This window comes from Phaseolus vulgaris, chromosome 5, assembly GCF_051622355.1.
Source record: "Phaseolus vulgaris cultivar YP4 chromosome 5, ASM5162235v1, whole genome shotgun sequence".
Classification (NCBI taxonomy): Eukaryota; Viridiplantae; Streptophyta; class Magnoliopsida; order Fabales; family Fabaceae; genus Phaseolus; species Phaseolus vulgaris.
In genome coordinates this window covers 42710408-42735797 of record NC_143502.1, presented here as the reverse complement: position 1 = coordinate 42735797, position 25390 = coordinate 42710408, and the positions used below count along the sequence as shown (strand labels likewise).

At 31.8% G+C, this 25390-nt stretch overlaps 3 protein-coding genes and 1 non-coding gene across 7 annotated transcripts; 3 read left to right on the top strand and 1 right to left on the bottom strand.

Annotated features, from left to right (window-relative positions):
• Positions 1–1984: 1984 nt before the first annotated feature.
• LOC137835979 (DNA-repair protein XRCC1) lies at positions 1985–5754 on the bottom strand. 4 transcript variants are annotated; one of them, XM_068644768.2, is made up of 8 exons: positions 5676–5754; positions 5195–5488; positions 4928–5116; positions 4204–4315; positions 3643–3728; positions 3422–3532; positions 3118–3204; positions 1985–2425 (listed from the first exon to the last, which is right to left on the bottom strand). In XM_068644768.2, the coding sequence occupies exons 2-8, from the start codon at positions 5417–5419 to the stop codon at positions 2093–2095; spliced, it is 1143 nt and encodes a 380-aa protein (XP_068500869.1). In that variant the 5' UTR covers positions 5420–5488; positions 5676–5754; the 3' UTR covers positions 1985–2092. The 4 variants fall into 4 exon arrangements, 3 of the variants coding, with proteins under 3 accessions (XP_068500869.1, XP_090158624.1, XP_090158625.1); XM_090302498.1 differs by lacking the exon at positions 5676–5754 and adding an exon at positions 5489–5630 and having other exon boundaries at positions 5195–5387; XR_016521034.1 differs by lacking the exon at positions 5676–5754 and having other exon boundaries at positions 3118–3200; positions 5195–5640.
• A 397-nt stretch (positions 5755–6151) lies between these two features.
• TRNAS-AGA (transfer RNA serine (anticodon AGA)) lies at positions 6152–6233 on the top strand. The gene has a single exon. It is a non-coding gene; the product is annotated as a tRNA-Ser (tRNA).
• A 30-nt stretch (positions 6234–6263) lies between these two features.
• On the top strand, positions 6264–11451 carry LOC137835978 (centromere protein C). The gene is made up of 11 exons (XM_068644767.2): positions 6264–6504; positions 6616–6815; positions 6902–6990; positions 7087–7201; positions 7307–7458; positions 7603–8906; positions 9013–9085; positions 9930–10033; positions 10636–10732; positions 10812–10919; positions 11140–11451. Exons 1-11 carry the CDS (start codon positions 6361–6363, stop codon positions 11262–11264), a joined length of 2511 nt encoding a protein of 836 aa, XP_068500868.2. The 5' UTR covers positions 6264–6360; the 3' UTR covers positions 11265–11451.
• An 11883-nt stretch (positions 11452–23334) lies between these two features.
• On the top strand, positions 23335–25085 carry LOC137835977 (Galactose oxidase/kelch repeat superfamily protein). Its single transcript, XM_068644765.2, has one exon. It carries the CDS (start codon positions 23832–23834, stop codon positions 24912–24914), a length of 1083 nt encoding a protein of 360 aa, XP_068500866.2. The 5' UTR covers positions 23335–23831; the 3' UTR covers positions 24915–25085.
• Positions 25086–25390: the final 305 nt, after the last annotated feature.

Genomic DNA, 25390 nt, shown 5'->3' with positions numbered 1-25390 from the left:
TGGGCGGGGCCGACCGACCGAATGGTCGAGACCTTCGGAGAGTTGAGCAGACACCTTGTATCGACGTGGATAAACATTACTCATTCCCCGATATCCATACAGGTACATTAACCATAAATGTTCATTTGCTAAATTAATGTCTTTGAAATACGACGTGAAACGAAGAAACTTCAGTTCAAAATGTTGATTGAAGCTCAAGATCAGATTTCACTCCGTTTGTCGGTGAAACTATGAAGCTTTCATCTTCAAAAGGGAAAACTTTAGAAGTTACACAACTGGGTCCAATGCATAAATAAAAAAAGTATCCAATGTGAGAAACTGTTAAAAATCATACACACCTCACACACTCCTCTTCATGCAGCGTCTATCGAACACTGATACAACTCCTCGTATCGTACACCGATACTTGTATAACACTTATAGGATATTATATGTATTTGTAAAATATCGAATTTAAAAAATATTTATTAGATTTTTGATAATTATAGTATGATTTTAAAACAAGAATAGACATTAATTTTATAAAAATTCAAACTTTATTCTATAAATTGTTATTATGATTATAATGAAACAAATCCTTATGAACCAGTCATAAAAAAATATTTTTTTTCTCCAAAAAATAATCTGAAATATACTTGTGCACATAAATCTTTATTGTCAATTTATATAATTTATAATTATATAATATATAAACTTGTGTCCCTATGTCCTACATTTTAAAGATTTTATGTGTCTTCGTGTCCGTGTCGCATCAGTGTATGTGTCCGTGCTACATAGTATACATCCACTAAAAATTAGGATATTTTATTCTTTATAAATAAATATAAATTTTATTTTATAAATCTGTTTTTTAAAATATTATTATGTAATACAAACAATTAAAAGCTCCTTAAAAAATAATATAAAAGCTTATTGTAACAGAAAAAATAAAAAATATCATCACTACAGGAAAATAAACCATCATGCCCATCATCACATAAAATATTGAATAATATTATTCAATATTAATAACGTAGTTTTCCTCAATAAAAGAAATTAAAAAATATTTTCACGTCTTCATGTTGCTTATTTGTTTGCACTGGAATTATTGATGTGAGATCACAACAGTTAACCTACTTTTCTATGGGTAAGGTGTATTTGGAATTAAGGTAGAACATTCAAACTAATTTTCACTCTATCAATATGTTTTGGCACTTTTTTTAAGTAATGTTAAAATTAAATTTCATCGTAAATTTTAATTGACTTAAAAATTATAATATTTTTTTTTTAATTTCAACTGAATTTAAATTAACTTCATTTTTAATTAAAATTCATGCACATGACATGTTAAATTAGTAAAACTCAACACAATTTTGAACCAATTCTAGTTTAACTAACGTGTGGTTCATTCAAATTATATTTATCATGATTTGTTCATATTGATTGAAGGAAAAAAAACACTTATAAGTTAATATATATATATATATATAAATATATATATATATATATATATATATTTCATAATTTATTTATAATATATATAAATGGAGAACACAAAGGAAGTTTTTGTCACATGTTCTGTGAACATGCGTTCAACATGCCTTGTTATCTATGTAATAGAGATACTGATACGACATAAATACAGACACGAAGATACATATAATTTTTAAAATGTAGAACATATGTCATATACGTATGTCTGACACGGATAAACCATTTGACATTTGAGAGGAATGTCCAAGTCTCATAACTTATTATTAATCACATACATTTTATATAAAATTTTGTTTGATTTACCCAATTCAAAGATTGTGTTAGACATTCTATGAGTAAATGCAAAACTCATCTTATAAATTAGTTTTGTAAGATTGAGTTAAACTTAGAATTGACTGTTTACTTCTTAATATGGTATCAAAGTCATTTAAAACATATCATAGTAAAGTTTGTTGGCTTTATCATGTCACTCGCTACCGTATTACCCATAAATATATAGTCTCAGAGAAAATAACAAAAAGAAAGACTTTGTTATATATACAGTAAAATATCAAAAGGAAAATCTTGGTAAACCAAATCAACTCCTTTTCTTCCCAAAAGAAACAAGTTCAATCAGCATTCACATGTGGCAGATGTTAGAGGACAAAGTTTTATATGCAAGATCTATTTCTTGTTCCGTCATCTCAATTGTCTCATCGCTATCGTACTCAACTGCACCAGAAGACATGGCATTTGTTCTTCCAGTTTTGCTCCTCTGTTCTTTATTTACCTTTGAACTTTTCTGATCTAAGGTATTTAGTACCTCCTCATAAATTCGCTTACAATCCAAAGCCTGCTTGTGAAGATCTTCCTTTGACAATAGAGTGTTCTTGTTTCCTACCACATCCAATTTCGCAAGCTCCTCAACTACACGAGGCAAGAACATCCACTCCTCAGTTCCTTTCCTGATGTTCTGGTTAGAGATAATAAGACAAACACCATCAGCTGTGAAATCATTTATTTTGATTTCATCCATATGATAAAAGTACTGCATTGAAACTAAAAGTGTAGTGATTATAGCTCAGGATTCTCAGGCAACTGTGTGAAGTCAAATATAATGGCAAGGTATAAAACTAAAGTATTAAACTAGAAACAAAATACAACATTCTAAGTGCAAACTGTTAATGGCTTTGATACGGAAATGTGTCATTCAATTAGTCAGCAACGTTAGGTATTATCATCATCATAAAAACAAGTATAGAAGTTGCAAAGAAAACTTACAAGCACCCAAGAAAATGTTGGAATGGAAACAATTAGGAAATAGAAAATACCAAGTACCATGGGTGTTAATGCAAGAAAAAAATTGACATTTTTATGGTTTCTTATGTTTCCCAGTTAGCTGACTTCTTACCTCCTAAGATAGACAAAACACAATGAATACTCAAATAACAATCAATTGTGTTTAAATTAAGTTTTAGAAACTATACCAGTGATCCTAGCCTTGTATGCATGTGAAAAGTGCATCCTTAAAGGAAAGCACTTGAGTTTTAAATGATAAGGTAACTCTTTTCTTTATGCTTATTCTGACATATCTCTATGATGGGGGGAATTTAACCTATGCTTTCAAACTAACAAGAGTGATACAAAATTTTCAGTGTACATTACCTGTTTTTCCTCTAGAGAACAAATTGCATCTTGCAAACAAGTTAGAATCCCCTCTGCAGCTATTTTTGTCATCTCACTTGGATCTGGCTGAAATGATTAACATAATTTAGATTCATATGGTATATCTACCAAGCTTAAGCAAAATTGAGTGAGGGTAGTGAAATACTATAATTTTCTAACTAATGAGTTTAGTTTCGATGCAAACTTCTTTTTTTTTTTTTTGCACTTTTAAGAATTTCGTAACCTCTAGAAGGAAACAAAAAACTGAAAACAGTCTTTTATACTGAAAATGGAAGATCATAACCTTCTCCTCTTGACTTTCCAGCCACTGAATTGTTTTATTCAAATCATCAATGGCCCACTTCTTCACTTCCGAAGGTTCAAAGCATTTCCTAGCAATATCAGTGTCTTTTCCCTGGAATACGCAGCAAACATAAAAGTCTATACTCTATAACAGATTTAATTGTTTGCAGATGAAATAATAGACTCTCAAGTATGTGACAAAAAACATCTTGTTAGCTTTACCTTTGATTTTATGGAGGCTGTTGTATTTGAAGGCTGTTCTTTATCAACATGCTTTGGTGACTTTTTGGGTACAGATGGTATTTTATCTGTACTAACCAATAGTGGGGTTCACATAAAGATAAAATAGATGTGAAATTGGATGGTGATAGCAGTATTGGAGCAGGGGAAGGAGGTTGACAAGAACTACCTCATAAGGACATATGTTGTAACACAGGCTATTAGTTTCACAGCTTCATCATTACATTGTAGCATCCATTTACACAAAAACACACACATATAAAGTGAAGAAGATGGATGTAAAAATGGCTTTAGAAAAACAAAAAGTGTTTTAACTTCTGAGCATTAAACAAAGTTAATATAATTTAAATCATCAATAGATGATCGCCATGTCTCTTGAAATTGCAATTTTATTCCAAAGTATAAAAAATTTATTTCTCGATTTACTTTTCTAGAAAAAAGAGTAAGGATATGAACTAGTATAGTGCTATTAAATTGTTAAAAATAGATGCCCTCTAACTTAAAGTTCTATACTATATACAAGCATATGACCAATTATATCACCTTCACTGACTTCTCCTGAAACATTTCCTTTACGCCATGGTTTTCCAGCATGAAGAAGGTAATTGTCAATTTCAATCAGCTTCCTCTGGGTGTAACAGTCTATTATCCAATCCTAATCCCGAAAATGAAGAAAAGAAAGGGTACATCATGTGATAACAGGTAAGACTATCATCCAAAAATACATATAAAATTCTACAACCAAGAATGTGAGTGCCATGACTAGAATTTCCCTACCAAAATTAAAATGTATTGAAGTTTGGTATCCCTTGATATTTAACAATTAAGTAAATTAATGCTGACAAAACTAATGAAAAAGAAAAGGCATTGATTGGATTACAAAATGTTTCAACTGGCACATTACATAAAGAATCGCTTCATACAACCACAGCAAAGATGCCTATAATCTTAACACTGTAATGGAGTCTAACAATCACCAAAACTTCAAAGGATTCCAGAAATTGACACTGAATTAAATGTGGACCTAAACGATCAAATAAAGGCTCATAACTCATAGTTTGAACATAAGATTCTCTTGATAATTAAGACAATAGTTTATTTTAAATTATGAGCTTATCAATAATCAAGAATCAACACAGATATCTTAACTCCTTTATAAACAATGGAGGCATAAAAATGACACCAAGAAAAACATAGAATTGAAACATAAGCAGTGTTTTGAATAATATAGAGAGATACCATTGACAAAACAAGGAAAGAGGAAAACCTTGGACACAATGGTTCCACAATCAGCTTCAACTTGTCTAAACTTAGGGGTGTTTGGAAATGCACAAACCAAGAGAGTGCAATCAGAGTTCCAATCAGGCTGATACTGTGCCCCCATTTCCATTGCTCGTGACCTCAACATGCCTCTCTCCGGATTCACAAACCCTGAAAGCACAAAAACCACCCCTTCCTGTCCAAAAACCGGTTAAATTAACGAGTCAATCAATCAACATTCGACAAAAGCAATGCAAGCAAAGCCAAAGCCCACCAGAAGTTCGTTGAAGCTATCCAAACTTGAGGCAGAAGATTCTCCACCATTCTCATTTTGGACTTTGCCCATCCTGGGTGCCTCACCCTCTTTGGATTTCTCACCTTTTCCACCGAAAGTTGGTTTCTTTCCACTGCTTTCGCCCTCGTTCTCCTTCGAACACGTCCACGATGGCAGGCTCCGCTTGGAACCGCTGTTATTGGCACCCCTTTTAGTACCAGACATAGTAGAGAACTACTTATGTGAAGGGTGCCAAAAGTACCAAATTCAAAAAACACGTTTTTGTGAAGAAACCTGCATTTGGGGTCAGAATAAAACTCGTAAATTGATCAACACCTTCATCGGTGAACAGAAACATGCAAGAGAATTTGAATGTGCGTGCCCATTGATATGAATAGCAACAAAGCTATAAATATTGGGAGACAAATGAATCAACAGAAAAAAAAAAAAAAAAAAACTATTGCTTCCTTCCTCATCTTACTTTTGCTGCTGGGTTTGTTTTGTTGTTGGGGTTCTTTCTGTGCTAAGACAAGGATATAGGGTATTTTTTTCTACACCCTACAGTTTTCTTCATACACCCCTATACATTCTTTAAGATATCAGAATTATCCTTAATAATTTTGAGTGATTCCAAAATAAAAATTTCGTAAGTAAAAAGTATTTCCAGAATAAAAGTTCTTGTAAGCAAAGTGTATTTCCAAAATAAAAAATTCGAAAAACAAACAATGATTTTTTTTTAATTTTAGAATGTTAAATTCAGAATTCATAAAATTTGTTTTGGAAAGAATGTTCTATAAATATTTTTTAAAAAAAGTAATTTGAAAGTTATTTTTAAAAAGAGTAAAACGGTATCTTTATAAAATATGAAAGGTAAGAAGCCATTTGTTGGGTGTAGAGATACATAGCATAAGAGAATATTATGATTTAAAGTTTCTTTGTGGAATTATAAATAAAAATGTGGACGTGCCGGAGTGGTTATCGGGCATGACTAGAAATCATGTGGGCTTTGCCCGCGCAGGTTCGAATCCTGCCGTCCACGTTTTTTATTTATTATATATTTTTTTATACTCCCCGCTCACCGTTAGCTTTCAAATTTTGAATAGAAAGAAAAAACCAAAACACGAACCTAGGGTTTTGGTTGTTCGATTCTCCGAAACCAATGCTTGATGGATGCAGAAGGTGATGCATTAGTGGATCCTCTCGCCAATTATTGGGGAATTTCCCTCTTCACTTCGCCGTCTCTTCCACCTTCCCAACCCTACAACTCAGACTTAGACCTTCACACCATCCACTCTCACCTCAAATCCATGGTGAGCTCTTATCGTAACCCTTTTTCCTCTTCTATCGTTTCAAACTAGTTCACTTGCGTTTAGCTTTAATTCTAGCACTGCCTTCCATTTCATGCTTCCGTGTTTGCACAGGCCTTGCGAAGTCCCGCGAAACTGGTGCAGGAGGCCAAGCTTGCTTTGGAAGATGACCCTAATCTGTTCGACTCTGAGATTTTTCAAGACTCAATTTCTCAAACAACAAATGATGCAGGAGAGGATGGAGAATTTCGTCGGGAACAGAGACCTGGGTTGGGGCTCAAACGTCCACGCTTTTCTATGAAGCCTACTAAAAAGTGATGCTTATAGCCCGGACCACCACTCTATCTGTTAATGTTTTTTCCGTTTGATTTGTTTTTGTTGACTTGGATTTTTGTTACAGGCCCTCTGTTGAGAGTTTGCTTCCAGCTTTGGACCTTGATAGCTTGAAAGATCCGGCGGAATTCTTCTTGGCCCATGAACGGTTGGAGAGTAAGTTTCTGTTTGTTTCTTGTTTATCTTCATGTGAACGAGATTTAGTTCTTCGAGGCTTGTTCTTGTCTTATTGGGTTTGCATTTGATGGCTAGATGCTAAAAGGGAGATACAGAAGCAGCTGGGTGGTGCCTCGTTTGAGTCTGATCAAGATAGCTTGTCCACTAGACCACGACAACGTCGACCTGGGCTTTTGCGGAATGATCAATTGTACCCTCTCATAATACTACGATACTCAGTCTAAATTGTGTTCTCTGTGATGTTTGTATTTCTTTTATCTGTTGTTTAACTCGAGCTTAATGTCATATTGGCCAGGCCAATCAGATACAAGCATCGTTATCCCCGAGAAACCTCTGAAAGTGTTCTGTCCTCCCAGGATGCGCTTGGGTCTCAGACTCTTGATCCCCTGGCTGAGAAAATTGACGTAGATGAAGCCTATATGATATCCTCGGAAAAAGAAGTAATGGGTGAGTGAATGCTACCCTATTCTACTATATGAGTGTGCTGGCAGGCCTGATTTTTGTCCTTCTAAAATCGGACTATTCAGTGAGCTTTTACTTCTCCTTTTTTTTCAATACTTCAAACGCACTGATTATGTATTTTTGCTCCAGATTCATCTGCCATTAAAGGGAACGAGTTTGATGAGTTGTTGGATGGATTGCTTTCTTGCAATTCTGAGGATCTAGAGGGGGATGGGGCAATTAGTCTTTTGCAGAAGAGGTTACAGATCAAACCCGTAGCTGTAGATAAATTTTCTTTTCCGATCTTCCCAGATAGTCAAGTGACTGATCTGAAATCATTGCAAAGGAACAAGTCATTGCAAGGCAACAAGTCAAAGCCAAGGAAGGCTTTATCGGACATAGATAATTTGTTGAAAGGAATAACTACGAATAAGAAGACACCTCTTAAAAAGTCTGAACAGTTCACTGTGCAGCAGTTATCTTCACCCACCCCTCCAAGAAGTCCATTTGCTTCAATTTTGTCACTGCAGAAGCACATTTCAAGGTCAAGGCAATCACTGGATTCTTTTTCACTTGATGAAATCAGTAAGGATAATTCAGAACCCAATCTTGTTTCTGGGAGGCCGAATGAATTGAATGCTCGCATGATTGAACCTGTTGTTGCAGTTGGTAAGACCAGTACGGTTTTTGACACAGATAGAAATTACACCAATACGTCTGAAATTCCAAAGGAAGACAATTCTAGGAGAAGTGAGGCTAAGAACACTGTCACTAATGGTACCAGTACTTCTCGTACGTCCATGGAAGGTAATTCAAGGGAACCTAGGTTCGATGTTGATATTGACTCAAGTGAACTTCATTTTGACATAGATGTTGGAGGCATTGGTATGGGAAAAAGGGTTATGGATGGCACAGAAGACAGGTCGAATATTGAGCCAAACATGATTGAAGATGTTGTTGCTGTTGGCAAGACAAGTACAGTTTTAGACACAGACATAAATTGCACCCATGCTTCTGATATTTCCAAGGAGGAGAGTTATGAGAAGTCATCAAATGATCTGATTGTGTCCTCAATTGAAGATATAACTGCAGTTGGTAGGACAAGTTTGGCCGAGGACACTGCCAGAAATTGTACAAGTGCTCCTCAAAAGTCCATTATGGATAATTCAAGGGAACTCAGGTTTGATGATAATGTTGATTCATATGAACCTCTTGTTCACATGGATGTAGATGTTGGAGGCAGGGATATGGGCGAAAGGGTTATGGATGACATTGAGGACAGTTTGGATATTGATGCACAGATGGTTGAAGATGTTGTTGCTGTTATCAAGCCAAGTACAGTATTGGACACATACATAAATGTTGAAAGCAGTGGTATGGGTGAAAGGGTTATGGATGACGCTGAGGACAGGTTCAATATTGAGGCAAATGAATCCTGTCAATCCAAGGACAAAGTATGTTTCATTTGAAAAAAATTAGTGTCATAAATTAAGTTGTTGGCTTTTGCAGAGTTGTAACAATGAAAATCTTAATCAATCTTTTGTGTTCTGATTGACACAGGCAGGAAATATGCAGACATTTACAACTTCCATTCCAACTGATGATACAAATCTCAACGTGGTCAGTCCACCAGGTATGTATATATTCACCTGCTTCTGAGTTATATTCAGAATAAATAACTGAAAGCAGAATGCCTAAACACGTTCAGAATGTATTTCCCTGCAAAATGCTTCATTTTGCATGATTACCAAAATAAAAGAAAAAAGAACAGTGGCATTTGGTGTGTACATGGGCACCACTGTCATATGCAAGGCTAGTTTATTGCATTGAAAATCTGTTGGCTTAGGATATGCATCTTTGCTAAAAGGCTATACAGAGAGTTCTTTCAACCTGCATCTCTGAGTAAATTGTGCGCATGCATTAATGCCTCTCTGACCTGAAGGCTGAAGCTATGATGTCATGTTCCTGATCTCTGCTCAGAGTGCAGTTGTATTTGATCATTTCGTAGTAAATTTTATATCTTTCTTACCATTTACCGTAAATGTAACAGAAACCAACACGGGAGTTTCCAGAACGTGCAATATAAGACTACTTAAATGTTTTGTCTTCTCCTTAAAAGAAGTTTAGAGCTGAGGGCAGGCTAAGCACAGTCATAGAAGAGCTTTTATTATCAAATGTAGATTTTTTAATGAACATAATCCCTGAAAATAGTGATTCTGTAGAGGCTATTTGGAGGAGCTTATACTTTTACTGAATGCAAAGCCCGAAAATACTCTGCCAAAACATATATTTACGGAATATCTCAATGAAAATGACCTGATCGTTGTAGTTTACCCCTCCCATTGATTCATGTAACAGTGTCTTGAACTCTCCTCTTAAGTTGCCCTTGATCTATGAAATCAGCCGAAAATATTTCTTTAAACTAGCCTTAATGTACCTTTTATGATACATACTAACTCTGTTGTGGTTTGCCTTAGCTGATCAATCCGATCCTGCTGGATATGAAGCCAGTGCTGTGGATAAACGAGCCAGCAGATCAGAAGATGATCAATCAAATCCCACTGAAGATCAAGCCCATATTGTACGTGTCTCAATGTTTAAATTACTTGTGCCATAATTCAATCATTTTATCATATATCAGCAATTTAAATGGTGAAAATTGATATGGGAACAATCAAGGTGCTGTACACAGAAAAATTATAGTAATACAACTAATTTATTCAATATTTTTTATTATTTATAAATGACATAAAGAAGAGAACAGATGCATAATGTGATAGAGAGATAGAGGATCAGTAAATTGTTAATACGTGTGGTAAAAAAATTATTGTAGGAATAATTACCATACTTTGAATGTGATAAAACGTAATTTGTTAGATCACTTGGTGGAAGGCAGCCATACTTAATTATCGATGCACTTTCAGTTTCCTGACTATCCTACTAGAAAAAGGTAAAATTAAGTTAACCATACAATTCAGATAGTAAACAGATGGTGCAGAATTGAATTATAATTAGAAATTTACAAATATTCGTGTTTAAAATTGGTTTCTGTATTACTATTTTATTAAACTAGTTTTGGATTAGCTTCCCTGGCATGATTCCACACAAGTCTGATTAATCACCATCTCAAAATTTTACGGCTAGTTGGTTTTTAAAGAATTGACTGTGTGACTTCTGATACAGGAAAAGACAGACGATTCTATGGAGCCTGTTAAAAATCAAAAAAAGAGAGTTAAATCTCGTGCGAAAAAAAACGTTTCGAAACGCAAGAGCCTTGCAGGTTTCTACTTGTCATTTATCTCATCCATTTATTTTCAAGAACTCCTTTTGTTGTGAAAATAATTTATCTTTGTTCCCAGCTTCCGGTACATCATGGAATGATGGATTAAGGAGAAGCACCAGGATCAGGACAAGGCCATTGGAATACTGGAAAGGGGAAAGACCGGTGTATGGCCGCGTACACCAAAGTAAGTAAAATCATTTTGCTCTATCAGTCATTGTTGACCACACTGTTATATAACAACTATTTTTCCTTAATGATAACTTTTGGTTGAAGGGTAATAATAGTAGCTTAAATTCTACCATTTAAGTGGGAGTTTCTTCCGTTTTCTCAAGTTTAACTTTTGATTGTGAAGTTCTTTATTATGGACACAGGATTAAGAGAATTGTACTTTGCCATGTTTGCAGGTTTGGCTACTGTCATTGGGGTGAAGTGCATGTCTCCAGGAACTGATGGAAAACCGACTATGAAAGTGAAGTCCTATGTATCAGATCTACACAAAGAGCTTTTCGAGTTGGCATCTCTATATTGAATATAAAATAAGTTCCTCAGATTTGTTTTCTGTAACATCGATTCTTATCACATCACTGGCGTGGATTATTCAGTGCTATTGTACTGTATTGTCTGTAGCTATAGTCAGTAAAGTGACAAGACAACTAAAGTGACTAATTAATTGTGTTAAGTCCCTTATGTTGTTATTTACTCATAAATTAATCTAAGTCTTCTTAGCTAGTACCAATAGAAAAAAAAGGGAATTTTGTTTAAGTTAAAAAACTAAATTAGTTCATGCACTTAAAAGTAATCCTTGTTATGTTACTTAGTGGAGTTAGGAGAGATAACTGTTCCACTATTTTTATTTGGGGATTCATAAAAGTAAGAGAAATTCATATAAAATAAAGGGGAAATAACAGTGGAACTGAATTTGTTTTATTATATTGAATCTAAAGGATCAAACAGAGTATATAAATTAAGAGAAATTCCTGTATAATGAAGTGAGAGTAACGGTAAAAGTAGGTGGCGTATTGATTCAGTTTTGCATATTAGCCTTAAAAAGTCAAACAAGATAATGAATTGGTTCACTTTTCAAAACTTAAGCAGTAAATGAATTTCAATTTCAATTGGTTCATAATTTAGCTTCCCACATTCTCAAAAGTTAATAAATGCTTTTTATGTATTAAATAATTTATATTTAAATTTATATAAAACAAAGATATTAGGCTGTGTTTTATATAAATGTAATTATTTATAAATTTTAAAATAGTAATAACTGTTGATAAAATATTAAAACTATAGAAATATAATTTGTCCAAAACGTGACTATTTTTGTAATAAAAAATATTAAAGAGAAATCAAATATTAATCTAAAAAATGAAAAAAAAAATGTTAGTATGTGATGAACTGTAACTTTTTTTAATAGAAAACATGAAGGAATTAAATAATGAAAAGTGGTCTGTTTTCAACATCAATCACTTCTAACTCATTCTAGAATTATTCTAAGTCAGATAAATTGTAACTTTTTTTAATAGAAAACATGAAGGAATTAAATAATTTGAGTGTATTAATTATTGTTTTTAAATACTATCACTAACTAAAAAGTCATTTGATCTTTCGATCTTATTTTTTTATAATTTGATTTAATAATAATTTCAATGTTCTCCCCTTGTAATAAAATCATTTTACTTTTTTATATGATGATATTAATATACATCATTCATCATCGAAAATAAGAATTAATTTTATTGTATAAACAAATATTTTCTTTCTTTATTTTAGATGGAAAATATTCTCATTTGGTATTATCTTGTAAGCAAAAGAGAAATATTTTAGTTGATTGAATTAAATACTGTTGCTAATAGGAGAAAATTGAAGTGTAATTTATTTAAGCGTTCTTAGTATTAACTTTTAATCGTAATTAAGTTTTTCAACTTTCATTACACTCATTATTGACATGAAATTTCAATTTTGACAAAAAAAAAAAAAGACATTAAAACACAGAGAAATAGACTTGAATTTGATCCATACTAATCTGGAATAATAACTAAACGTAACCAATTTGAGTACATTTTAATAATTTTATATTGCGATATAATGAGTCCAGAAACTTACTAATCAAACTGAAAAGTAAAATGAGGTTGAAAAGTGGTCTGTTTTCAACATCAATAGCTTCTAACTCATTCTAGAATTATTCTAAGTCAGATAAATTGTTCAATCACATGAAAATTGAGACCATTTCAGTGCATTTTTTCAACCTCTCAAAATCAACTTTTCTGCTCACTCTGTGAATAATACTCCATGCACTCATAAAAGTTCTTTGGTTTTTGTTCTTTGGCAAAAGCACTTGTTAAAGTGTAAAACATTGATGACGTGTACTGTTTTGGATACACAATAACTTTTTGAACAATATAGATAATAAAAACAAAGCTACATGAAATTTACTGTTAACTTATGTTGAAATCGCATCTTAATTAGAAAGAATAACATTTTAAATGGATGTAAATTTTAATTTATGAGTTGATTGACTTCATCACAGGAGAGTCTATAGAATTCATTATAGTAGAGTTTATCGTGATAGAATCCACTGCGATAAAGTCGTAGGTCAGTTTTATAAGATTTATTATACTTACAAAATATTTTCAATAAAATAATAAAATATATAAGAATATAGTTTCCCACATAACCTATTTTATAAGGTTGATTTGACTTAAAGTTTACTTTCTATAGTATCAGAATCCTATTGAGTTTATTTTAGTAATATAGTTCTTTGAGTTTATTTTAGTAATATAATTCTATACAAGAGTCAGTTTTATAAAATTGATTAAGTTTAAAGTTCACTTCTTAATATGACATGGAAATCATATAAAGTTTATCTTAGTGATACAGTTTCACACAGATTTTGCAGGTCTCTATGTGAAGGGTGATCCCACATACACTAAAAACATGAAATAGAAATTAAATTTAGAGACAAAAAATAATTAGTTGTTATAATAACTAATTAAAGATCATTTTAGAAACTAAAAAAAAATGGTTTCTAAATTAGTTTCTATTAATGTTAAATGATTTATAAATTGGTATCTAATTAGCTACCAAGGTTTTAACTACCAATTACTTAGTTTCTAAATTTGGTAGCAAAAACATTGGTTGCTAATTAAATACAAATTTAGAATCCGTTTAATAATAATAGAAACTAATATTTTTTTAGTCTATAAAATGATTTCAAATTTATCATTATAACAACTAATTATTTTTTTTATCTCTAAAAAATAATTTCTATTTCATGATTTTCTTGTAGTGACATTTCATAGTGCAAATTTTTTCTTATGAACAAATTTGATAAGATTAAATTAAACTTAAAATCCACATTTTATTATATTTTAATGTTTTATTGAAACCTATGTAAAAATACCAAATTTATTTATATATTTATCCATTTGGTTAGATTTAAAATAGTAATTAATGTGCAACGTATACATTACACATTGTGTGTTACATTGGATGCATTGGCCTAACTTTAAGAAGAGTTGTATTATAATACCCAAAATATAAAAAAAAGACATGCTTCAATTATCACGCTATCACCTTCACTGCCTCCTGCATGTGCTGCTAATTCTGCCTCTAATTTAATATATTTTTATACCTAAATGTTGTCCATGACACTCTCTCTACTAAAAATAATTATTTGGTGAAAGGTGACCACACATTCAATGTGATCGAAGGCATAGAATTATTGTCTCTTTAAATCATTTTTTTTTCTCAAAATGCACAACAATAAATGATTGAGGTTTAAGAGTAGACACTGATAACTCATATGTCAAGTACTATAACTTCTCTTACTATTAATTTCTGAGCTGGGATAGTGAACTGACTAATTAAGATTAAGTTTTTGGAATTTTTAATGTAATATAAGTTTTGGAAAAAAAATTAGAAATTGTGGATTAAATTTCAAAAATCTAGAAAGAAAGAGGATAGTCTTTGAGCATTCAACTGAAAAAAAAATCAAGTTTTGCTGAAATTATATGTTAGAGTACCAATAGAAATTTAGGTAAAACGTAACAAATTTCAGGTGAAACAGATAACTATTGTGTTCCTGTTAGGGAGATGAGACCTAGAGAATTATTGAAATCTTCGTCTTTCTCCTTCGGTCGGGCAGGTTGCTAGGTGCTTGGTTGGGATCCTTCTCGCCTTCGTGTCTTTGGCTCTCGGTCTTGGGTGAATACCGAATGGGGGGTACCTGCAGAAGGCACTCCGACGCTCAAGTCAATAAACCGGATGATCGACAATCAGGTAGGTACATAGTAATAAATGACGTACTTTTCTCATTGGAATGTGTGCTATTTATATTATTTTATTGAGCTTACTTTATTGGGCCTGATTAATGGAATGGATCACACTTAGGATTGCATTACCTAATTCTTAATGATAGTTTAGTTTCACTAACCTTGATTTGAGTGTTAATGATTATATGTGTCGGTCGACCTGACCGTGCGTGGTGCGTCGACCAGCTCGACCAAATAAACTGAGACACGTCAACGTGTGTCTCTGAGACACGTCATGATATCAATTGACGATACATATTCAATAAAAAAAAAATCAAATAATTTTACACATAAATAAATCTTCCTTTCAACTCTCACAATAGTAAATAAAAATTTACTATAAATCTTGTAAAACAAATTTAAAAGTGAAAACTATTGACACAAGATAAAAAAAGTACTAATGTAAAATATGAAAGTGGATCCCAAGAACCTGAATGTGGTGTTATTTTGAGTAGATGCAATAGTGTTGGGTTTTTTCTGTTAAAAAAATGTAGCATGGGGCCATGATGAATCACATGAGAGAAATGCTTCTAGAAGGAAAGGTGGTGGTGACTCATGATAATGTTAATGTCATGGCTGATTTGGAATGAGTATGGTGGTCACATGACAGCAATGCTTCTAGAAGAATGCTGCTCATAGGATCTCACAAATCTCAATAATTCATATCATCTACTATTTTTTTTCCATCACCTCCAAATTAAAAAATAAAATTGGACGAGACATAAAAAAATTGATATTTAATTTTGATCAACTGAAATATTTAAAAAGTATTAAAGTTTAAAAAAATCATGAATCTAAATAGTATAAAAACAGTTAGTAAGTAATATGTTTTAATCATCATTTATACATTAATTTTATTCAATAATAATAAACTCGTGATAAATATATAAATAATTATAATTTTTGAAAAAAATATGTTACTTACATTAATTACATCAAGTACTAAATTTTTTTTGAATGTTGGAATATTTTTTTACCAGTGTTTTCTGGATAAGAGTTTAATAAAAAAAGAAAACTTGACTAAGAAGAAAGAAGAGAAAAAGAGTAAATATTAAAATATTATATATATATATATATATATATATATTGTGATATATCTCAAATTTAATTTTCTTATGATAAGAAGTGCAATGTTTGTACATAAAATTCTCCATCCCTGGCTCTACCTATTGTCACATCTTTGGCCCTCTTGCTTTGAACTTTTCACCTTTTGAACTGTTCTTTCCACATAACTTGCACTTTGGGGTGTGAGTGTAATAATTGTTTCAAATAATTAAGGACTTTTCTCTTTGCAATTACCATCTCCATCACCTTTCATCAATTTTGTTCTTATCTTTTGTTAGTGAACACTGTATGAATATGTATCTATGAAGGTGTTTCTTAAACTTTTCATGAAGAATGTTCTGTTCAACTTCTGTGATTCAATTTTACTGCATAACAAAGCTTTGGATTCAGAACTAATATCAACAAGATTTTAATTAACTCACCATACAAAAGTTGTGAGTATCATTATTTACTCCACCACCTGCTTGAAAAAAAAATTGAAATTATACAATAATATAATTTTTACTTTTAAAATGATTAAGAAGTGGTGTTTAAGTCTAACTCAAACTTATAAAATTGATCTATGAGATCATATTTTGTTCTCGAACGGGTGTTGGGGTCTAGAGAATGATTGTTCTTCTACTCCCTTTGGTTAGTCGTTGTCACTCTAATAAGCTTCTTGCTTCTTCTTCTTCCTCTCGGTCGTCTGGTATCACAAGGTGAGATGGTACCTGTAGAAGATACTCTAACGTTCAAGTCAGTTAGGGTGTCAGAGTACTGTAGATAATGACGTACCTGGTTCTTGGAATTTGTACTATTTATATTACTTTCGTTGGTGGTCGGATTAGGAGGTTGGTTTATGTTTAGGGTTGTGTTAAACAACTCTTAATTGTGGATTAACCATGCTGACTTGGTCAATCCATAGTTCGTCGTCATGGGTCGGTTGGTCACGTGTCGTCATGTGACCTTTTCATTGTGGTTGATTGGTTGAGTTACTGATCAACTCACTGAATGAATCGGTCGTCCCAGTACATATTTATATTTATTTATATATTATAAAATATCTTAATCTTTAATTAAGATTAATTTTTTAACAAAAATATCTTAAATAAATATTATTATAAAATATAATTATTATTTTCTTTATTCATTCTAAGTGATAAAATCATAGTAATTTATGTTTACAAAGAAACATCAACGTATAACATTAGACTACCTTAACTATATAATCAACATAAATGCATGGAATCAAATTTTTGTAAAAAAAATCATTTTAAAATAATTAATTAAATATAATATGTATAAAAAAAATTAATTCAGTAAATTATGTAAAATCTTATATATCAAATTATAATCTATACACTTATAATTTTAACTCTGTATTCCTTTTTAAATAAATATTTTTACTAAATTAAAATCATGTATGACTATTTATTTCTCTAGAATATTAAAGGTGATAATAAATAAGTGTATTTTTCATCATTGATGTGTATAAGATAATCGTTTTTTTAAAGTGTTATCAGATATGGACAAAATCATAATCTTTTCATTTATATAATCATGATTTTATCTTGAATAATTAAAGTTAATTAATCAAGATTCCTTAATTTGTGTTATTAAAATATTACGTTGGATACATAAAAGACGACCTATTTATTGTATACCGTGAAACCAAACTCATGACCTAAATTTTATTATATAGCTAGATTTATGCTATCATAATAATATTATTATGTTAAATACATGAATTGAAAATTGATTAATTTATTATATACAATGAGATCCATGAGCTTACAATTTTATTTTAAAAATAGTTTTGGAGTATTTAATGAATTTAGTTCCTTGTACGTAAGTTTTACGCGTTCCGAGGCTGAATCAGTTAATTATTTACCCACTTAACTCAAAAACTTAAAGCTAGGGTACATCATTGCGTTTTTGTTATTAACCTGGGGTATCTATTTTGGCTTTTGCAGTAACATGGCCAGAAACTGGTGGTTGGCGATGTTGGTCACGACTTAAATTTGGATAGAGTACCGGTACTGGTACTGGGCGGGGCCGACCGACCGAATGGTCGAGACCTTCGGAGAGTTGAGCAGACACCTTGTATCGACGTGGATAAACATTACTCATTCCCCGATATCCATACAGGTACATTAACCATAAATGTTCATTTGCTAAATTAATGTCTTTGAAATACGACGTGAAACGAAGAAACTTCAGTTCAAAATGTTGATTGAAGCTCAAGATCAGATTTCACTCCGTTTGTCGGTGAAACTATGAAGCTTTCATCTTCAAAAGGGAAAACTTTAGAAATTACACAACTGGGTCCAATGCATAAATAAAAAAAGTATCCAATGTGAGAAACTGTTAAAAATCATACACACCTCACACACTCCTATTTAGTGGTCTGCATCGAACACTATCCTGTATCATATATCGACACTCGTATGATATATATAAGATATATATAAAGTGTTTAATTCAAAAAATATTTGTTAGATTTTTGATAATTATAGTATGATTCTAATACCATTTTAAAATAGAAAAATATATTAATTTTATAAATTTAAACTAGTGTATAAATTATTATTATAATTATAAAAATAAGAAACAAATACTTGTGAACCAATCATAAAAAACATCTTTATGCTCCAAAAGATAATCTGGAACATACTTGCACATAAATTTTTATTGTCAATTTATATAATTTATAATTATATAATATATAAATATGTGTTTTTGCGTATCTTTGTTTTTGTGTGGTATTAGTGTTTGTGCTACATAATACACATCCATTAAAAATTAGGATATTTTATTTTTTATAAATAAATATAAATTTTATTTTATAAATCTGTTTTTTAAAATTTAGTTAAACTTAAATTTTATTAGAAAAATAAAAAAACAAAAATAACTTCATCAAGTTTTGAACCCAAGGCCAAGCAAGAATTCCATTCTGTCCTTTTCATTCAAATCCAGGAACACCAGTTACCAATTTCATTCAAATTAACACTCTAGAGAGTGGTATAATCAGTTAAATGCAACTAAAATGGCCTACAAATTTATATTTCTTGGCCTACAACTTTAGTTCATTTTATATCTTTCAAATTTCTTATTATTCTTTCGTCAAAATATTATTTTTTTTTATAAAAGTATTGGAATTAAATTATTTACTGTATTTTTTCTATGTCAATCAAATAAGTGATAAAAGAATAAAAATAAAAAATACATGTGTTGAGTTTTCAAATTGATCCAAATTATAATATATGAGTGGAAATTTTAGTTTACTAGATTGAATTAAGTTTAGATTTTCCTATTTAATATGGTATGAGAATCACTCGTAATATAGTATATTATAGTTAAGGTCTCCACTATTCTAGTTTGATGTTTTCACTGTGACATAAATATATTGAAAATCATATATCAATTAAAAATAAAAACAAATTATAATACATAAATTAGTGCAAACCTCATGTTATATTGAACTAATTTTATATAGATAAATTAGATTTAGATTTACACATCAAATGTAAATAATTTAAGATTTGATTTTAATAAATTCACGAAACATGTTAAATTTAGATAATATTATTCTAGAAAATTAAATATTTTACATCAATTATAAATAAAACTAAAATTAAATTATACAAGTGAGATAAATGTTATTATAATTTAATTTTATAAAATTAAGTTAAACTCAAATTTATTTCTTAATCAAAGTCTATCCTAACTGTGTTTATTGGATTTATTATGTTATCACTCACATACATTTAAACTTATATTTGAGATATTTAGTTCTAATTTATATTAAAAAAATAAAATAAAATTTCAATACAATATCATTTTTTAAAATTAAATCAGTTTAAAATCAATTCCTAATATAAAAAGTTATAAATCATATTTTTTTAAAAATTGGTACTAAAAATTCTATGGTTTTCGTTAAAAAAAAGGGTAGTGATGTGTGCTAAAAACATTGGAAGAAAGATAAGAGAAAGAAAAGTATGCAAAGTTTGTAGAAGAGAAAGAAAATGCAATAATGAGAATGAGAAGAGTGATAGTGATATATGATATGAGAGCATTTTTCTTTGAATTTGGATTTTTGTTTGGCCTCAAATCTTGCTTCATTCCCTTTGCTCTTATCTCATAAGTGGGCCCCACTTTCCTTTTCAATGCATCAATCTCATTTCCCAAGACTTTTTTGTAACCCTTATTTTACGCTCCACACATTTTTATTCTTATATATAAACAAATCTCATTTTAATTCTTACATCAAATTTACTACTTTCTCCATAACATGATTACAAATAATAAATAATATTATATTTAGAGAAAGATGTTTAATTTAAATTTATTAATATAAAAGTCCATTAAAAACTATAAATACATCAAATATAGTATAAATAATATTTGTACTAGCATAGCCGACCGATATGCATGGTCGATCGACATGTAACGTGTCTTGGTCATTCTAATCGAACTGATCGAGACACCACGGACGATCACGCCGACTGACACATTAAACCATTAACGCTCAAATCAAGGTTAGTGAAGCTAAACTACCATTAAGAATTAGGTTATATAACTATAAGTGTGTTCTACCCCACTAATCAGACTTAATGAGGTAAACTTATTAAAATAATAGAAATAACACACATTCCAAGGAATAAGGTACGTCATTATTACTGTACACCTATCCGAGTGTCGAATACCCTCTTTACTAACTTGAGCGTTAGAGTGTCTTCTGTAGGTACCTCCTCCATTTGACATTCATCCGAGACCGAGAGTCGAAAGAGTAGCACGAAGGTGAGAAGGATCCCAATGAAACCCTAACAACCTACTCAAAAAATGAAAAAAACGAAAACTTCAATAGTTCTCTAGGTCTCATCTCCTTTTTTTTTATGTCGTTCTTGGTATGAATTTTTTTTAGATGAATTCGACTTTGATTGATAACGTTTACATATTGTATATATTGTTTTAGACTTTTTTTTACTCATGAATTTAATCTTAATTGAAAATGTTGTCGTATTTTTCTTATTTAACCTTAAAAATAAGTAAACAAAGAATAACGTAATATGAATGTAAGGTTTTTTACTAATGAATATCTTGTTAAAATCTTCTCGACTAAAATCCTTTATGGTAACAAAATTTAATAATAAAACACATTAGTTACCTTGATATTATTAAAATAAAACTTCGAGATCCTATATTTACTAATTGCTAAAAAAAAAAAAACTAATCAAAGTGTTGTTGAATTTGGTAAGTTCATATTGCAATTCTTCTCATAATCTTATAATCTTAATATTGATTAGTGCAATTAATATGAGAAAATTTGGTATGACTTGAAAGTAACCCTCTTGCATAAATGTATTATTGTAATGTTTGTTTATAGGCACCGACAGAAAAAGGATACCACTCTACTGAAAAAAAAGATAGTAATATTTATAGTAAATAATTCCATTTTATTTTTGTAATTTTTTTGTTTCATTTTAAATAAAATCATTTTAGAACAAATTTATATTAGATGCTGTGAATAAAGTTTTTTTATAATTTTATTTTAATATTTTATAATGTATTTAGGAAAATATAAACTACCAAAATAAAATTTAAAATGCTATTGAATAACATCACTTATCATGTAGTGTTATTATCTTATGGTATTATATACGAATTTTTTTCCAATTAATTCAGCTCAAAATTATTCGATGTCTTTTTTAATTTGTTTTTTTACAAATTTTCTGTGGATTAAATAAAGATAAGCAAAAGCTGATTTCGGTGACAAGACTATGCTTGCTTTCTAGAATGTGCATGGATTAAATTCATCTGTATTTAAAGTGAAATTATATTTGGACTGATTTTTTTAATTTAATTTCCATAATTTAGAATAAAGTATTTGAGTAGAAAGTTTTTATTTATTATATAAAATACAACATTAGTTCAACCCATATGATAAACTTAGTCAACGGAAGTCTTGTCATCCACGTATAAAGCCCAAGGTTTAGAGTGAAAAATTATGTGGTAATTACACCTTAAAAATATAATTAAACTCGAGGAATTGGGCCATGTTGCAACAAATTCATATATATTTAATGCATATTATATTTTATAGGTTTAAGAACATTTCATTTTTATTTGAATAGTACACTGATGATGATAAAAAATAAATTACAGACTTTTATTCTCGGATCGGGAGTGAGATGACGATTATCTTTCTTTTTTATTGTCTTTTGTTAAATGATTTTTTATTTTGTTCTTGTTATTCTCTTATTTGGAAACTTCTAATTTAGATGATACGTGCAAAATACACTATTATGCTAAAGTAAGATTTTGGTATTCGATACTTGACACATTTAATGTGTGATGATGATTTATTTATTTTTCTCAGAACTCGTGACTATTTATATGATTACTATGAATCATTTGTTATTAGGTCGAATTAGAGTTTTGGATCATAATTAAAAACATATTACCTAATGTTTAATCACTGTTTAATTTTATTAATCTTCTATTAGAATTAATGAATCTGGTCAGTTAGCACTGACCGAGGGCTGAGACCTCCACCAATTAATGGAAACTAATAACTAACTTTCATTCAATAATTAACTATTTCATTTAATATATTATTTTTCTTTACATCTTTTTACACATATTATTAAATTTTATCCTAAATGTAACCAAATTTAAGACATTTAGTGACACCGATAATATTATGAAAGATCAAAATAAATGAACAACAGAAAATTAAAGCAAGAGGGGAAATGACATTCTAAATTACAAAATACATTAATGTAAAAGTTAAAATAGCTCATCAAATAATTAAATAAATTCAAATTTAAAAAATGAATAAAAGCAATAAATTAATTTCATATTTAAAGTAAAAAAAAACCGACAACGAGATTAATCAAAGTTGTTTTAAATAGTTTGGTTGGGATTACGAAACTTATCAAGTCAATGGGGTTTATTTAACAAGATTGTTGCTTTCATTCAATGCTCACCTCACTCCTACTTTTATCCTTTTGCCAGTTGCCGGTTAAAACCTTCTAGAACACCCATGATTTGCTTGCTATTTTATTCCCAGAAATATATTTTAAAATTGGAAAATGATTTTCTGACACTAATTAGACGAGCTCGAAAAGGACAATTTAAAAGTGGTGCAGAAGAATAATATAAAAATAGTAAAATATAAAAATGTGTGTTGCATAATATTTGAATGGACATGCATGGAGAGTGGAAAAAGACAAGTAACCGAGGTACACATGAATTGTTATTGCAATAAAAATAAAATAAAATTTTGGAATGGATGATTATTTTTGTGTTGATCAGAAAAAGCAAGATCTGATGGTTGTGGTTGGAAGAAGAAAAGATGAGCACGGTTGCTTTCAATATTAACCCCTAGTCCGGTTGCAAGTTGCCGGTTTCTGAAAAGCTTCTAGAAGACCCACCGTTTTTTTATATTTAAATTTATATTTTGTGTTCAGAAATCTAAAAATCAGAAAAACTTATCTGGAAGACCATGTGCGGCCCATTGTGATTGCTATAAAATGCTCTCTCTCTCTCGAACGCTTCTCCACACTCACTCTCTTTCAAACTTCAAGATTCTCTCTTTTTTCAAATTCCATAAACCCTCACTCAAACTTTTCGCCCTTTTCTCTCTGCGATTTCTGAATCGTGTTGCTGTTAATGGGATTTCTCTGATTCAATAATAAAACCAGAATCGTCTTTCGTATTTGCTTCTGTACTGTTTTACCATGGAGTTGATTTCAGGTCTACCAGAGGACGTTGCCCGAGACTGTTTGATTAGGGTTCCGTACGAGCAATTCGCGGCGGTGGCATCCGTATGCAAAGGGTGGAGCTCCGAGATTCACTCGCCGGAGTTTCACCGGCGGAGGAGAACCACAAAACACGCACAGAAAATCCTTGTCACGGTTCAATCCAAAATAGAATCCGAAAAGGCACGAACCGGCTTGCTTGCGAAGGCCTCTGCGAATCCGGTTTATCGGCTGAGCGTGTTCGAACCGGAAACGGGTCTGTGGAGCGAGTTGCCCTTGGGACCCGAACTCGCTTCCGGGTTACCCATGTTCTGTCAGATAGCGGGTGTCGGGTACGAGCTTGTCGTTATGGGCGGGTGGGACCCGGATTCGTGGAAAGCGTCGAATTCGGTTTTTATCTACAACTTTCTGTCGGCCAAGTGGCGGCGTGGGGCCGACATGCCGGGTGGGCCCAGGACGTTTTTCGCGTGCGCGTCTGATCAGGATCATACGGTGTACGTAGCAGGCGGGCACGACGAGGAGAAGAACGCGCTGAAGTCAGCGCTTGCGTACGACGTGGCGAGCGACGTGTGGGTCCCGCTGCCGGAGATGTCGCGCGAGCGCGACGAGTGCAAGGCCGTGTTCCGCCGCGGCGCGCTCCGCGTCGTGGGTGGCTACTGCACGGAGATGCAGGGGCGGTTCGAGCGGAGCGCGGAGGTCTTCGACGTGGCCTCGTGGAAGTGGGGCCCGTTGGAGGAGGAGTTCTTGGATGCGGCCGCGTGTCCTCGAACATGCGTGGACGGTGGGGATGGTAAGGAAGGGGAAATGTACATGTGCCGCGGCGGCGACGTGGTGGTGTTGCAGGGAGAGACGTGGCGGAAGGTGGCGAAGGTGCCGAGTGAGATTCGGAACGTTGCGAGCGTGGGAGTGTGGGAAGGGAGCATGTTTGTTATTGGGTCGAGTGGGTTTGGGGAACCGCATATGGGCTTTGTGCTGGATCTGAAGAATGGGGCTTGGGCCAAGGTTGTGAGCCCGGAAGAATACACTGGGCATTTGCAATCTAGTTGTATTTTGGAAATTTAGTGGCTTAGGTTTTGTTTGGGTGAGTTTGTGTAAATACATTATGAAGCAACATTTTTGTTTTCTTTAGTTGCTTTCCTTACCTCTCAAAGGCTTCATCTTTTTAGTTCAACTTTAGCTTTTATGGAGTTCATTGTACATTTCTCGAATCCTCAAATTAATAGCTTTTCTACACTTCTTCATTGCCATTTTCTTTATAATTTAAAGAAAATTGTAAACTGTAAAATTGTAGTAAATATTGATGTTTGGGACCGAACGATATAACGTCTCGGCTCCTATCCCAACGTCTGATCGATCGAATATATCGAATATAGTCGAAACACATTAATTGGGTCATTGATAGTTTCATTGATCGGGTCATTGATAGTTAAAGTTTAAGATTAGTTATGTTCGATTAAGGTTAACAAAGTTAATTTTTAATTAGAAGTTAAATAAGATTGAAACACATGTTAATCGATCGATAATTGGATCATTGGGAC